A 17,289-nucleotide genomic window follows, 5' to 3' on the forward strand; every position below is an offset into this window, starting at 1 on the left:
TTCTCAGCTATGTTATATATAGCTGTACATGTGCACAGCAGCCATACGATTGCACTGTTTACACTGTCACTGCATCAGCACCAAATTCCCTACCAGATCAGTGGGATCATTAAATATCAGACACTGATCCCAAACATGCATAAGTGACACCGCGAGGCGATAAATTTATAGCCCTGTAAATGAAATCATGATGAGCTACCAGTGCTGCTCATCACCCCTTTCCCACTGATCTTAAAATCTTCTTTACAGTATTATTCTTTATTCATATGACTGCTGTGAATAATGATTGCTCTTATAAATCTTCACAGGTTCAGCGACTTAATCACACACCTAATGCGACTATAAGCAGCCAAGCGGCCCTGTAGACCTGACTTATTAAGGCCAGCTTTCAATTACCAGCTCTGAGGATGCATATTTCACTGTTCCTCTTTCCACCATCTAAATGTCAGATGTGTAAAACATTTGACATTTGGGGAAACAACAGCATTATAGCAGCTCCCCAGAGTTTTGACCATGCACTAATTTCTAGACAACAGCTGCTAATAAGCACGTAATTTTCAAGCTTTCATTTCAGCTCTAAAATACATAATTTCAAATCTCCAATTCAAAGCATTTTAAAATTTAAATGAGATCTGTTGCTAGTATAAAGAAAATGATATATCAGCACGATTGCTAAACCAGAAATATGAGTAAATGCACCATTAGCACATGTGCATATAAATTCCACTGTATGAATGGGCACTGGTTACCAATAATTGATTTCTGAGTAGATTCTCTGTGAACTCCAGAAATGGTTTACTTAAAATCACTCTCATTACAGAGACTGGTCATCTTAGTTGAAAATATTTCCATGGATGAACGAGCCATGAAAATTAATCACTTTTATGGTCACAGAATGAGGTTGTTCTGGGTCACTGTCTAGATAGTAAAATACTAGAAGCCTATGATCTACTTTATAATTCATCATAGGCTATAGTTGGCTCTAGAGTTATTAAGGTCATTTTCTTGCTCTTTTTGAAACAGTAATTACTCTAGAGACTTCTGCAGCTTATAGTTTAAATGCCATGTTCAATCATTTGATTACTATATGCCTGTAAGTTAGAAAATACTTCAGTAAAGTGCTTATTATTTGAGGTGGACATTCCAAAAGAAAATGCATCAACAAACATATCCTTTGTAAGTTTCAGTAGTTCTTCAGTCACATGGAAATTCAGCATAAGTTATTCATTATCAAATATGACTGTAACAGTAGTATTACAGTAAAATACTTGAGCTTAGCAATGTATTTCATGCATACATAGCTCTTCAGCAAACACCAGTGGGCATTTGGATAGTGTGGGAAGGCCAAGAATTAATGTATAAAAGAGGATCGCAGAAATGAGTGGATTTAGAGTTTCATGGGGTAAGTGGAATTCAGTGTATTCTAAGGGGGAAAATAAGTGCATTTAGCAAGAGATTCAAACAGGAGGGCATTGTGGTCAGAACATCAATGAAAAGTACTTTAGCATCTTTATTCTATTACTTTTTGTTTCACGTCAGATTAGAAATGAACCAGTAGGAAACACAGCTCTTGTCATCACACCTTTACCTTTGAGAGAGACTATGGAAGTAATTACAAATTAAAAGTTCACGTGATGATGCTTGGCTCTTTGTCACTGAGTTCAAGCTCTGCTTAATGTCCGGTGCCATCAGTAACAGTTTTGGTTGTGTATTAGAGCCAAATATTGTAAAAGCAGTCAGAGGAGCAGGGAGGGTTCTGAAGATGACGTTTCATCTGGTGTCACATTTATATGCAATCCTCTTTTCTATAGGAAATAAGAACACTTCTGGAAGCATGGTATACTAAAGTAAAGCCTAAAGAGCATATTCAGCTACTTACCAAGAGGATGAGGATAAAAGTAGCACTCAGAACAAACATCAAATAAAACTTAGAAATCATGGAGATTCTTAGCACTTAAGGCCAAGAGAAATCTTTGGACCAACAAGTCTGACCTCTGTGAGATTTCATCTAATACTCCTTCGATTTGCATAAATCCATCAACATCCATACTTGAATCAGGGAGCACAGGATAAAGTGCAAAGTGAGTTGCTTGACAGCATGCAGGCAGTGGAGGCTGGCTCCATGAGTCAATCACGAATGATGAATACTTCTCAGTATCAAATATTTCCTGAGGAGCTTTGGAAGAGAAAAAGAGCATTTCATATTTGAAGCTTGAGAGGCACCAATATGGAAAGGTGGATCTGTCAAGAACTGCTGAGACAGTTTCCCCTGACACAGACGAGGAAGTCAAATCTTTCTATTCAGTTTATTTGGCCACCAAGCAACCTCGCAGCTAAAGCTCTTTCACTGAATGCTACGTCACAGAAAGCAGTCAATTAACAGTAAATCCAATGTTTCTGCATAAAGAAGTTGGTCATCTCAACTATTATAACTGAACACACCTTTCAGAAAAGTTCTCAGAAATATCCCCCATGCTTTTTAGACTCAGGATGCCCATTATCTCATTATAAATACCAAGAATTATCAACACGACTTTCCAGATATTACTCTGCCAGCAAACAGAACAACCAAATACAGCTGGAAACCAGCCTTTCCACCTGAGCATGTTCAAGATAATGATTCACAGTACAAACTTTTGCCATGATAACATACACCCCTTAGTATTTTTATTAGGTATGTCTTGTTTTCTGGTTTAAAAAGCCTGAGAAGTGAGCACAGAACCAATGCCCTCTGTGGTCCTTTGAGGTACTTCACATACTCAGTGGTGGCCTGAAGCTCACTGCATATCACATTTATCTCAAGCTTTATTCAGAGTTAGTAATCCAAGACCAGCACAAAAGCACTTGTAACAAAAAATAGATGAAAGATGCACAGAAGCATGAACAATGTGCACTGTACCCAGTTCCAGAATAATCCAGCCATGACAAATTCAAAAAAATAATAATAATTTTATTTATTTTTTTTTAAAGGAGCAGAATAGTTATTTAATGTACACATGCAGAAGAAATAAATCACTATGCTGAGTTAAAGGAAGCAGGAAACAGTGGTTGGAAGCAAACAAGCAAACACTGAACCAATTATCAGACAAAATAGCATCCTCTGACAGAGGATGCCTCGTACTCGCCATGGCTATTGAGAGCAGCTGGCATCCAAGTGAGAAGGGATGGCTTACACACATCTTAGATCATCATGTTCTTTTACCTGAAGAGAATAAATTGTGAGTTATGAGAAAATTTCCCAGCTTTCATTTCTATAAAGAAATAAAAATCAATTGCTACTAATATGGGGTACATTTTTTCTTCTGGCTTTTGCCCACATAGAACTTCTATTTCCTAAAGACATCTTCCCAAAAGGTATTAAGAGGAAATCATTTGTGCTGGATGTGCTGTTCCAGTACTTAATTATCATGCTATTGAATGTACTTGATTTTGAATCTGAACTTCTCTAACTTGGGCTTCCAGGCATTATATCCTTTTAGAGACACAAAAAATCCTGGTGAAAGAATGTTCTAATCCAGTCATCTCAATTTTCTTCTAGATAAACTGAAAAGAGTAATTTCTATAAATCCTTCGCTATGAGGCAATTTCTCAGGTCTTCAGTGCCATATCTGTGACTTTTCTCTCTTCCTTCTCAGTACTTTAGTAAATAAACCACACAGGTTGAGCAGGAAAGCATACACACAGGTCCTGAATATTGCCAGAGAAGAAGGCTCCACCACCTCTCTGGGCAACCTGTTCCAGTGCTCTATCACCCTCACAGTAGAGAAGTTCTCTTGCCTGTTTGTATGTAACTCCTTGTGTCCCAGTTTTTACACACTGACCCTTGTTCTGTCACTGCATACCACTGAAAGGAGCCTGGCTTCAACCATTTGCCTCTCACACCTCAAGTATTTCTAAACAATGAAGTGGCCCTTGTCTTCTCTCCTCCTGACTGAACAGCCCCAGCTCTCTCAGCCTTTTCCCATAATGGAGATGCTCCAGGCCCCAGTCACCTTTGTGGACCTCAGCTTGACTTTCTCCGGTAGTTCCCTGTCTTGCACTGGGTAACTCAGAACTGGACACAGTCATCCAGATGAGGCCTTATAGGGCCAGAGTAGAGGGGGAGGATCACCTCCCTGAACCTGCTGGCCACACTCTTTGTAATGCACCCCAGGAACCCATTGGTCTTCTTGGCCACAGGGGCACACTGCTGGCTCATGTCAAACCTGCTGTCCACCAGAACACGCAGGTCTTTCTCTGCAGAGCTCCTGTTCAGCAGGTCAGCCACCAACCTGTACTGGTGCATGTGGTTATTCCTCCCAATGTGCAGGACTCTACACTTGCCCTCTCTTGTTCTCTACCCAACTCCAGTACGTCAACATCATGCTGAACGGCAGCACAGCCTTCAAGCTTTGTAACCTGCTGTGGGTGAACCCTATCCCTTGGTCCATGTCACTGATGATTATGTCAAACAAGACCAGACCCAGCACCGACCTCAGGGTAACACCACCAGCTACAGGTCCCCAGCTAGACTAAGTACTGCTGACCACAACACTCAACCAGCACTCAGACCCCTCACTGCCTACCCCACAGCCCCAACATCACATCGTTCCTGCTCACGTCCCTCCCTCTATTCAGAGCCCGCCTCCCTCTCTCCTCTCCTCTTCTCACCCGAGCCGCTGCGCGCGCAGGGGAAGGGGAAGGGGGGGGTCGAGAGCGCGCACCTGCGCTGCGCCCTCGGCCCCTTGCGCCGAGCGGTGGAGGGCGGCCGCCTCGGAGGGACCGTGTGAGCCTCGTCCGCCGTCCTCCGGCAGAGCCCAGGTGTGTGCCGTACCGGGGGGGATGCTGCGGGTTGCGGTGCCCGCGCGGAGTTTGTGAGCTCCTCGGAAGACCTCGCCCTCCTCCCCCCCCCACCAGCCCGGGCGGGGTCGGGGAAGGACCGCCGCCCCCTCCCCCGTAATCCTCCTTCACCCGTAATCCTCACCGCGGCTGCGGCATAGCGGCTCTGCGGCGCTGCGAGGCCGGGGGTCGTGTTGTGTTGTGGTGCCTTTCCCTCGGTGTTCGGGTGGTTCTGAGTGTGTATGTGTCCCCCCCCACTCCCCATCTATCTGTGGTGCCGTTTATGTAACAAGTGCCCTCCCGGCAGGCGGTGCCGCCCGGGGCGCTGCGCTGTCGGGGCGCTGCCTGCAGTGCTGCGGGCGGGCGGTAAAACCGTGTCTTTCCGTTGAAGAAGCGGGGTTAAAATGAATGAAGAGCCGACGGTCAATGCGAGCTGGCTGCCTCAGGACCGCGTAGAAGCCAGCTCTACCGAGAATGCCTCGGGCTCCTCCCTGGTTCCTGTGCTAGAGCCGGAGCCAGAGCTGTGGGTGAACCCCTGGGACATTGTCCTGTGCACCTCGGGGACCCTTATCTCCTGCGAGAATGCCGTGGTGGTGCTTATCATTTTCCATAACCCCAGCCTGCGGGCGCCCATGTTCCTGCTGATAGGCAGCCTGGCGCTGGCGGACCTCCTGGCTGGGATCGGACTGATCGTCAATTTCGTGTTTGCGTACCTGCTGCGCTCGGAAGCCACCAAACTGGTGACGGTGGGACTGATAGTCGCCTCTTTCTCCGCCTCCGTTGGCAGCTTGCTGGCTATCACTGTCGATCGGTACCTCTCCCTCTATTACGCTTTGACTTACAATTCGGAGAGGACTGTCACTTTTACCTATGTCATGCTTGTATTGCTGTGGGGAGCGGCGATCTGTATCGGACTGCTGCCTGTGATGGGCTGGAACTGCCTGAGAGATGAATCCACCTGCAGTGTTATCAGACCGCTGACTAAAAATAACGCGGCCGTCCTCTCGGTCTCCTTCTTGCTTATGTTTGCCCTCATGCTGCAGCTCTACATTCAGATCTGTAAAATCGTGATGCGCCATGCCCATCAGATTGCCTTGCAGCACCATTTCCTGGCCACTTCCCACTACGTGACCACCCGAAAAGGAGTGTCTACTTTGGCCATTATTTTGGGGACTTTTGCTGCTTGCTGGATGCCTTTTACTCTCTATTCCTTAATAGCAGATTACACCTACCCTTCTATATACACCTATGCCACCCTCCTGCCAGCTACCTACAATTCCATCATCAACCCTGTAATATATGCTTTTAGAAACCAGGAGATACAGAAAGCGCTGTGGCTCGTCTGCTGTGGCTGCATTCCTTCTAACCTGTCTCAGAGAGCCAGATCACCCAGCGATGTCTGACTGGCAGCCGGCAGGACGCTCCTTAACACCTTCCTTCCCAGCCATCCTTGTGACCATGTCTTTGGTTTAGGTGCATTCATCAAGCGCTGTGCGGTGGGTTCATGATCGGAGCCACAGGACGTGCTGACCTTCTGTGAACAGCAAACCCCAGTGACCAAAATGAAGCAAGTGGTTTCAAAGGGAGATTTCCCAAATCAAAAGAATCGGTGTTCTTACAGATTTATAACGTTGCTCAGGGTCTTTTTGTTATAAATATATAACCCAGACTTTGCCATGCTTGCCACGATTTTACCTTAAGTTTGCTAATTAAAAATGGATTTAAATAGCATACCTCATTTGAAATTGTTTATGTGATTGAGTTCAGCCATACTGCATGTTACAGTCTGTCGTCAGGATGTGTTTCCCCTCTTAATTCATATTAAAACAGTAAGGGGGAAAAATAGAGGAAGGAAAAAAAACACTGTCCTGTTCCCACAAGCTGATTTTTCCATCATCAAAATGCTCTTCAAAATAATGGCCAATTGTACTGATTTATCTAGTATTTATTGTGCTCATCTCAGTGCAATGAATTTGCTGTAAGTGAGGAAGTACTTGCACAGCTTTTATTGTACATCTCGACATGAATTAGGTTGATTATTATTTTCATAGAGTTCCTGTTCTCTACCAGGTTCTGGCTAGATATTGAAGCAGATGAGCTTTGCCTTCCTGCTCAGAAGTCAGGCTGATGTTTTCTCTTAGATGTGGGACATCAGGCCTCACTGTATTGTTAATTTTACAAGAACTCACTGGGGAGTTTCAAAGTTGATGAATCAACACAGTCTCTTCTGACTGCATTTGTAACAGACGCAACACTTTGATGTGTCTTAGACAAGATTTGTCTTTCCATAGTGAAATATCAAATGGAATAACCTAATATTTCAGATCTACATGAAATGCTTCCAGTTCAGTTTGCTACCAAGTCAAAATGATTGCCACATGTTTTCACTATTCTGCTGTAATTGGAAATGTAGACATTTATAAATTCTCAGAGTGAGTCTGGTTTATAATTATATGCAACCAGAACTGCAACATGAATCAAACTTCTCTCCCTTTCTGGCAGTTTTGCCCATTACATATTGGGGTTCTTCTCACTGTATGCATGTCAGTTCTCTTAATTATAATGTGATAGCTCTGGTCTACAAAGCAGAGCTTCCTCTCATGAATGGTTAAGTTTAAAAACTATTTCTTACCTTTTACTGGAGCCACGTTAGAATGCAATAGAAAAAAAACATCGCTTTCTAATTTCAAGAATTAATTGTCAGAGAGGAAATCTTATGGAAGATTTCTGATATTCTGTGTCTATTCTAATGTCAGTATATGGGAATTCACAGCACCCCTTGCACTGGCGTTGCTGGGAGCTCCATGTGTTAATGCCCTGACATCAGCAGGAGGTTATATTCCCTTGAATGTCACAGTGCATACTGTATTGTTGCTTCAGTATCTTCAATTGCAGTTAAAACAAAAACTCTCAAGTGTAAATCAGCAATATTTACAGTTCAATGAAATAATATACCTGTGTAGTATAAATAGTAGAGAGAACCGTGTTGCTGGTTTGGATTTTTCCAAACAGAACCTGTCCTTTTCACATGGATGTTTGGATGACTGTGGCTTTTTGTGGCAGAGTTCCTGTGACGTTAAGAATCATATGCTATACGCAGTGCTGAATCTCAAATGTGAATGAATTGTCTACAAACAAGGCTCTGTAGAGGTTTTACAAGCAATAATTAAGTTGCAATGCTGGGTTCAAATTCCATTATCTACCTGCTTCAACCTTGATGATGTTTGGCTCTCTGTAAGCTGATTAGTTTGGTAATTGCATGGCATGGTCTGGTAGAGCTGTGAGCTTGTAGCTCCCATGGCTTCACTTCGATTTACAGATTCTCAGCACCGTTAGAATGTGGCCCCTACTCTGTGTAGGGTGTTGGTGTTCTTTGTCTACTTAGGAACGCTCATGACACTAGACATTGTGAGGTTCCTATTTTGTTACAGATTTTTGTATAAGAAATTATCAGGTCATAAATACCCACACTATGTACGCATGCAGTTTTGCAAGTACGCAAAGTATTGAGATTAAATGGCGGTAGAAGGCATGAACTGAAGTGATACAAAGTCTAGCCCCTCTTTTTGTTGTTTCCTTTTTCTTTTTGTTCCTCTGAATCAGATTGCTGAGGAAGTGTGATGAGGATGAGCAGCCACAACTGTGACTGTAATTCAGTCCCTAGGGCAGCTGTTCTGCTGCTAAAGCAGACCTGTTCTCATCTCCTCTCATTGCCTGGCAGGCACAAGTGGTTTTCTCCCTGCAACACCTGGGTGGCAGAGAAGCTAGAAAAAAAAACCACAACAAAAAACAGCACAGAGGGAAATAATGTCTTCCCCTCCTTCATGCTGCTCCTTGTTGTCTTCCTCACTCCACAGGCTGCTTAAAACCTCCATGGCTTTTAACAGTGTCAGGAGAGCAGACCTTTTCCTTGTGCCAGAGCAGAGAGATTTGTGATTGGAAGCTCCTCAGGAACGGTTCGAGACAAAAAGAGGAGAGAAAGATTAATTATAGAAGTTACCAAAAAAAAAAAGAAAGGCTCACAAGGGCATGATTTGCCCTCATTTGATGAGTAACTCATTTACCTTTCACCACAGACAGGTGAGAAAGATGATTTTGCCTCCTGAGTTACTGCTGTGACATCCAGTGAGGATGCTGGCTCGTTAAGAAGTGGTCTTAAATTGGGACTGTGCAGCATAGGCCAGAAAATCCTTCTGGAAGTCAGTGACCTTGGTTTGTCCATAGCTGTCAGATGGAGCTCTAGCGTGGTTTACAGTAGTAGTGAGATGCTATTAAATGCACCTTTGAATGAGTTCTTGAGAGCAGGGGCTGAGCTGTGGGTACGGTGCCTCCTACCTCACTTCCATAAGAAGAAATGCATGAAAGACAGATGCTTTTCAGACTGTGAAATTAAGTAACTTACTGCTTTGACGTTAGAGTGTGTAGGCAGTTACAGTGTAGGACCCAGATCCTTAGGGTCAGGTGCCAATATCCATCTGAAATACCTCTGAAACTGGCAGAAATCTAGACAGCTTGCAGGAATGCTGTTGGTGTTGTCCCATTGAAGCACACCTGTGCATCAAAATTCACTGTGTACAGCGAAGTATTTTCATCATAATGTCAACAGATTCTTTTAATAATGTGTCATTTAGTTTTAAGATTTGAAGTTCATTTTTGTTTATTAACGTATCTGACCTGAAGTTAAATTTGCTGTAGTCGTTTTTGTCATCTGTTCAACCTCAAGGCCTTTATTTTCATTGTATTATTTTAACCATTTCTCCTAACAGTGAGAATTCCAGCAATAAGGGAAAAAGGGTTTTAGTATAACAGCAATAAAATCCTCCATGTTGCAGGTACTATAAACTGCTGAGTAACCTCAGAGCAATAGGGAGGAAGCAATATATTCTTCAGACAGAAAATGATCTGTGTAAGGAGAAGTCTTCCTTCATTAAGCAGGTGCTGTAGGACTGATGTGGGACATTATTTCTGGTTTGTGTTACAGTCCTTGAGTTACTGAATAGGATTACTCAGCAATAGCTGCTTACCTTAGTTTTTGGATGCTGAATTCATGCTGTTTGCAAGAGAGAGCTACATGCTGCAAAGGAGATTTTGTTCCTTTCTGTGCTGGGCATTTAGGTGTACATTGGTCTTTGGATAAATTACTTGTGTTCAGCATTTCTGATTGTTACTTAATTCTGGAAATCCTTGAATTTGTGGTGCTCATCGAGGTGAGTGTATTAAGATGAATATGATGACTGGTGCTAGTCTGTTCTGAAGGCAGCTTGGTTTTTAAAAGTACAAGATAAAGGTGCCATTACAGAAACCTTCTGCCACTACATGGGGCGTTTAGGAGCTGGCTGAAAGGCCTGTTGTAGCTGCTATATCTTCCTGCCATGGACAGCCACTGATAGGAGTAGTTGCATCCATCCTTTGCTTTCAAGGGACAGCCTTGATATGTCTTGGAGTGACTGAAATCCCTCCACAAACAGTAGTAAGCTTTGGCTTGGGCCAGCCACTGCTCTGTCCCCAAAGAGTTATTCTTCTATTGCCTCATTTTCTTAGGGCAAACGTAGCTTCTGAATATAAGAGACCTGTATTCATTTCTCCAAAGCACTGGGCAACCTGCACTGTGATTGAATGTTGGGATGAAATTGCATCACTAAAATTCAGACCCCTTAAATATTAACTCATTACTTTAAGAATTGGTGTTCTGTAGCATTCAGAACCCTATTTTCAAAATGCTAGCCCTGACTTTCATGCAGAGAAAGTAGGTGTTGATCTGCCTTTTGTATGTACAATTAAGAAAGAAAAACAGTTGGACAGAGTGGTCACAGTTTAAAAAACACCAACTCTTCTGTTATTTCTGAGATTCTGAGTGGTTCTCTGTCCTTCAAGCAGAAGCTGACTGCTACCTGGTAACTGTCCTTATAAACCTGAGTGCCCACAAGACAGTTTCAAAGCTTTGCAGCATGAGGAGAGGGATCAGAGTGGTTACCAGTACAAACCCTGACAGAACAGTTCTGTTCTATATGAACATTAGCTGTAGGCAGCTGAAGTCCTGTGTGTGTGAGAACAGTGCCAGGAGCTGGTGGCCAGCACTTCATTGGGTTGTGTTACTGTCAGAAGACAACATCAGGCATCCTGTCCTGATGAAGGGTGCAGCAGGACCTGTGGAAGAAATAATGGATAACATTAAATATCTACATGTGTTTTCATGACATTCAGACTTCTCAAATAATTTATAGTGTGCAATAAACTGAGTCCTAATAGAGCAAGACACTGCAATTTAGGAAGAATCCCTCTGTAACTCAATTGAAATTAGGCGATAGTGTTACTCAAGGGCACGTGGTGCTTATAAAATGAAGGAGCTTTCAGGTAAGGGTGCATTACTATAATTAGGAAATATTAAAAATCTGAATTTTCTGATTATTTTTCTTTAGCTCTTTGAATGCTGATTTGTAAAGTGGTGGGTTCTCTTCTGATGTCACACTTAGTTTGGCTTAGCGGTAGTCCAGAGATGAGGAAGAAATGAGACCTTAGAATCTCTGCTTATAAAGAAGAAACTAAAAGGAAGAATTGTGCTTTATATGTAAGAGGTAAAAAATAATGCAGGGATGGTGAATTAGGTGTGCTTACCTCCCTGTCTCTCAGTAAAATGATAGGGCTCCCAGTAAACTGGAAAGACTTCTTGGGATCGAGAACTTGCGGATCCCATTAATGGATGAAAAATCTCAATGATAGGTGCTTTCGTGTTAAGGAGGTGATGAAAAATGAGGAGATTCAAGTTCTTAAGGCCTGGGGAATCAGCCAAGTCCTTGGTGCTTGAACTTGGATAGGAAGAATGCTTGAATGAAAGCATCCCCTGGGAAGGAAAAGTCATTTTGAACTCTGCATCTTGAGCCTTCCATGATGTACACGGAGCACCTGAAGGATGCCATAGAGCTGCTGGCATGGGGTGTAGTGCAGCAGTCCCTGTGCCCTTGAGGCCAGCTTTACTGTTGTTATTGCTGAATGGTGTCCCAAGAACAGAAAGGAGGAAGCACAATCAGAAGTGAAGTGCTCCTCCCTCAAACATGAACTCATGAGTTTATTCAGATTATTACAGTCTGAAATGGCTCCACTGCAAATGAGAAGATTTTGGTGAATAAATATTGGAACTACTAAGGAGGCTATTTTACAGTAAATCTTTGTCTGTTCCTTTATTTCTGAGGAGCATCTGGGCCAATAACTTTACAGGAGCCGTATCTTCAAGAACAACTTGCCTTTGTGCTAAAAATCCCCATGCTTGAGTTTGTTCACAAAGCTGTTCTGGGTCTTCTAAGGCAGACTACAAGAAGAAACTGTTGCATATCTCACTGTTGTGTATATCACTGTTATACAGAGAGATACAGACTTGTTCTGGAAGAGAAGGAAATGATAATGAAGGTAGGTTAGATGTGTTACAGTTAGGTAGCACTTCAGTGTCCAGGTAGACCTGAGAGTGGCCTTTCAGTATCTAAAGGGGGGATGTAAGAAAGAAGGGGACAGACTCTTCAGCAAGGTCTGTGATGACAGAACAAGGGGAAATGGCTTCAAGCTCAAAGAGGGGAGGTTTAGGTTGGATATAAGGCAAAAGTCTTTTACAGTGAGGCACTGGCACAGGTTGCCCAGAGATGTGGTGGATGCCCCCATCCCTGGAGATTTTTAAGGTGCGTCTGGATCAGGCCCTGGGCAACCTGACCGAGCTGTGATGTCCCTGTTCATTGCATGGGAGTTGGACTAGATGACCTTTAAAGATCCCTTCAACTCTAAGGATTCTATGATTACTTCTAAATAAAACAGACCTTTTTTAAAACGCTGGAATACTTAGAAACATTTGTTGCACAATCAAGTACTTCATCAAACCAGTAGTGAAGAGTAATTCAGCTGGTGGCAATAGGGTTTCTCTCGTATTAAACCAGCAGTTCTTTTTATTTCAAAAACATGCCCTATTCTTATGTGTAAGTATAGTGCTACATTTTTACATAAAAGCATACATTTATTATACATACATTATATACAAAGGTTTCTATAGATTTCTCCGCAGTGGAACCTTTTGAAAAACAATACACTAATCAATTCATAGCTCTGTATGAGCTTCATAAATAGGTTTCTTAATTGAGAAGAGTTACAGAATCAGTGTTTAACCCTGTGATTTTATAGTTTACCTCTTTCAGATATATCAGCTGCACTTTTAAATTGAGCAACTTTGAGCATTTGCTCCCCACTGAAAATGTACTTGATTTACTTTCAGAGGAAAAGAATGAGTGAACTGCTCGTGTTTTCTTTATATTGGTGATAATCCTTTAAATCATTTGATCCCGCTCCTGGTTTCTCACAAACAAAGCAAGTCTAAGTGCAAGCGGTGAAGACTCTGTCCTTCAAAGATTTGCCTTAGAAAATGAAATGCCCCTATACTATATAATATGAGCCTATACTATATAATAGGCTCCCACAAAATAGATTTGGTTGTAAAAAAAAAATAACATCAGGAAGCAGTTGTTCAGTGCACAGGTGATGGAGCACTGGTGCGCACTGTCCAGAGGCTGTGGAATATCCTCCTTGGAGATGTCCACATCAACCTGGGCATAGGTGCCCTTCTCTGGTGTCCCTGCTTGAGCTGGGGTTGGGCAAGGTGACCTCCAGAGATCCCTGTTAACCTCCATCCTTCTGTGTGATTGTCTGTGAATTCCTTTCCCTGTTCTCTCTCCCTTTGCCTTTCATAAATGCTCTGGGAACAGGACTGCATGGATCACGGGTCTGAACAGCAGACTGCTGAGTCATTTGACACAGGTGCACATTTTGCACTACTGATGCTAACCTGCAGGGTACTGCAGTGTCTAAAAATTCCTCTGCATTTATTTTTAAAGAGCACACCGAATACATATGTGCTTTAGAAGCGTTCTGGATAAAGACACTGCAGAACCAAAGGGAAAAATGAGGTCGAAAGGAGCCTCTGGAATCCATTTGCTCACGTCCCTGCTCCAGCAAGGACACCCAGGCCTGGGCCCATGTGATTTTGAAAGGTCCCCAAGGAGGAGACTTCACAGCCTCTGGGCAGCCTGTGCCAATGCTCTGTCATCCACGGTGCTCCTGGTGTTCAGAGGAACCACCTGTGTGTCAGCATGTGCTCATAGCCTCCAGTCCTGGAACTGGGCACCACTAACAAAGCCTGGCTCTGAGCTCTTGGCACCCTCCCTTCAGGTACTGACAGGCACCTTCTCCAGGCTGAACCGTTCTTCTTGGCTTTTCCTTGTAGGATCTGTAAAATTTGGGACCCAAGTGTGGAGCTATTTATGCCTTGATTAATTTTGTTCCCTTCTGAAGTTTCCTCTTACTGCAGCATGTGCTAAGATGAAACCCATCACAATAATAGGGAATTCAGCTGTTGAGTTGTTATTTTATAGAACACAAATGAAAGCAGTGTGAACTATTCCTCTGGAAACAGAGGTAGCCACATCCCTTTTACGGCCCTGTGGAGCTCAGAGAGCTGTGCTTCATCCATGGGTTTTTGCTCTGCTGCTCTTTTGCTCCACTCTGACAGAATACTCCCTCAGTACATGAGTCATGCTCAAGTTCTTCTTGTGGTGCTCCTGCCCCACAGAGCTCACAACAGAATGGTGCACAGGTAGGGCTTTGCTTTCAGTGTTAATCCCAGGGTCAAAGTGTTCTGGTTTTGGAAGCAAACTGTGTAGAAGAGATCTTTCTGATTGCATGATATGAAATAGCCTTCTGCAATGACGTTTAAACCTAACTTCATCCCTTTTCTTCTGCATTTCCCATTCATTGTAAGCAGAGTCTGCCTTTAGTCTGGGAGGAAGGGAATAACACACTATTTAGGGAGTTAGCATGCCCTAAGCATGCAGCTTTTTGCACAGCTGACCACAGAGCACACTGAAGTCATGGTAGTCTGCTGTTGGACTCGGGCTGGCCCCACAGATTAACCTGTACAGAAACAGGATGTAGTTTTCCAAAGTTTGGAAACAGAGCTTGTAACTTGTGCCAATAGTGTGGAATGGGTATTGCAGCTGAAAAGACAGGTAAATGGATTATGTACACAGCAAAAGACTCAGGCAGTCTCTAGGGCTACTTGCCTGTGCTTAAATGCATTTTCCAGTGCAGCTGATAGCAGTCCCATGTGTGTATAGAGGACGACAATATGGACTCTTCTAGAAAATGGGCTTCCTACTTTTTGTCTAGAAGTAGCCACATTAGACTTCTATATGCATTTTTCATGCCTGCAACCTTTTAGTCTAAAAATCTACTGTTAACGTTGTCCTTTTTTGGTCCCGGCTTTATTGTCACAGTCAGTACCTACAGACATTGATTGTAAATGTGTTTACAAAGAAATTTCATAGAATGTTATAACTGTGCCTCTGGAATAAAGCTATAAAACTCTGTATTTCACTGCAGGCCATAGAATTTAGAATACTCTGGGCTGATAGAGTCACTCTTAGTCTTCTAGACCTACTACCAAGACCCCGACATTCTTTCTATTGCCAAATACAATGAATAATAACTTATGGTTTACCGTGCCCACGTGTGAGTTTTTCAGAGAGAGCTTTTCCTAGGAGATACTGCACAGTTCAAACAAACTCCTGGTTCTCCTGATCGCAGTGTTGTTCCATTTGGAATTCTAAAAGCTTCCTTAAAAGCAGATTGTTTTCAGTCTACACATCCCATTAGGAGACAAATGGCTTTAAACAAAAACTGGAATTCTGTGTGTTGTGTTTTTATACAAGAACCAGTTACTGGTTTAGTACGTAGCGGCGTGTGGTGGTTATTTCTTATACTAGGTAGGTTTTTTGCTTTAACTGTGGTTGAAGTTTGAACCATAGCTTGCCAGTGTATAAAATCATTTTAAAGGGAAGCAAAACATCTTTGCCTCAGTTTCCCTTAAGATTAAAGCTTTGGATTGCAACCTACAGAGCTTCTTGTTGTATACAAGATAGTCATTTAATGCACTTTATTTAAAAAAAGGCACAAATTATTTTGTTAATAAATGGTTACAATTGCACTATGCTGTAAGCATCAGTTACAAAATATGAACTGTACAGTTTTGTAGTCAACATTGTAAGTGTTTAGTCATAAACGATTGAAACGATGACATGTTTCAGTTCAATGTTAATTTTATATGTGGTATATGTAACTATAAATAAATTTTCCTTTCTAAAAAAAAACCACAAAACAGAATGATTGTCCATTGAATTGCATTTCACATTTCAAGCAGCATAACCGTATTCTTCCAAAAACACGCAGTTTAGTGTGTCCTTATGCTAAGAGATGGCAGAAGATACTAACTGAATTGGGTGAGGGGGTAAATTCAGATGTGCAAACTTCAGCTGAACTTCTGTTGATCCCCCGTCTCATTTTCAGAGAAAGAGGGAGAGAATTCACTTGCGTGTTTGTGTTTTGAATTATTTTCTTGAGTACCCATCTTATTTTTCAGGCACGCACATTGCTGGAAAGAGCTACATCTCTAACTTTAAAGCTGACTATTCCATATTGTAGTCAATGAAAACTTGACTTCTGAACTTATCTATTGACAGATGGTCAGGTAAGTAATGGAGAGTGAGGCTGTACTGCATAGGTCTGCAGTCCTACAGCTCAGCTGTATCTTCTGCCTCCCGGATGGAGAATATCTCAGTGATGTTTGCCATACCAGACACAGCTCTTCTCTCCTGCTCTCACACCAGACGTGGACACGAGTTGTTTACTCTAGAGAAGAAGAACTGATGTAATGGGGAGGAGCAGGGACAAGCTGGAGCATACCAGTTTCTCTTTCTGCAGTTAAGCTATAGCCAGTACTGCAGCGCAGTAGTGATAAGGATGTACCGGATACATGGTCTTTATTTAACTAAACTTTAACTGCAGCTACACCAATTAGATCCCTGGGCTCTACCAATCAATTAATCTGCTAAACTGGAAATTGAATAAAAAGTAATGGGAAGAAACAGTAAGGAGGGAGGGGAAATAGATAGTTCATCTAACAGAGAAGGTGCAACATGTCATAAACCACATTACAATAAATATGAAAAAATATGTAACACATTGATAACAAATGTATTCTGTAAAGGTGGAGGCACATTTTTCTCTGTCTTTGCTGATAGATACAACAGGAAGAAGAAAAAGGCTGAGATTCAACATATAATTATCAAATAAATGTTCTGTAACAACAGCTATTTATTAAAATCCAGCAACCTTAGAAGAGAAGCCACAAATCCATTTCAGTGAGGTAATGATGTAAGGATGAATTCTGCTTCTAATAAAAGGAGCGGCTAAAATGGTGAATGGCTGGCAGGCAGCTCACAGATTCTTCTAAGACCCACAGTAAAGCATCTAAAATAAATGTATTCTTTCTCTCAAAAAAGGCTGAGAGGATGTCAAAAAGTGTGAGATTAAGCAAGGGGTTAAGAAGGCTGTTAGAAACAAAACACCCAAAATGAAAAGACCTCCGACCAGTTAAATGTGTAG

General features: G+C 42.4%; 1 protein-coding gene across 2 annotated transcripts; it reads left to right on the forward strand.

The window, feature by feature from the left end:
- The first annotated feature begins 4,640 nt into the window (after positions 1–4,640).
- On the forward strand, positions 4,641–16,008 carry GPR12 (G protein-coupled receptor 12). Of its 2 annotated transcripts, none has more exons than XM_015852132.2 (2): positions 4,641–4,800; positions 5,210–16,008. In XM_015852132.2, the coding sequence occupies exon 2, from the start codon at positions 5,223–5,225 to the stop codon at positions 6,219–6,221; it is 999 nt and encodes a 332-aa protein (XP_015707618.1). In that variant the 5' UTR covers positions 4,641–4,800; positions 5,210–5,222; the 3' UTR covers positions 6,222–16,008. The 2 variants fall into 2 exon arrangements, with proteins under 2 accessions (XP_015707618.1, XP_032298050.1); XM_032442159.1 differs by having other exon boundaries at positions 4,642–4,800; positions 5,213–16,008.
- The last annotated feature ends 1,281 nt before the right edge of the window (positions 16,009–17,289 follow it).

This window comes from Coturnix japonica, chromosome 1 (genome assembly GCF_001577835.2).
Source record: "Coturnix japonica isolate 7356 chromosome 1, Coturnix japonica 2.1, whole genome shotgun sequence".
Lineage (NCBI taxonomy): Eukaryota > Metazoa > Chordata > Aves > Galliformes > Phasianidae > Coturnix > Coturnix japonica.

Excerpts from the sequence above, each read along its gene's own strand:
- GPR12 (XM_015852132.2), top strand. The coding sequence starts at position 5,223 with ATGAATGAAGAGCCGACGGTCAATGCGAGCTGGCTGCCTCAGGACCGC.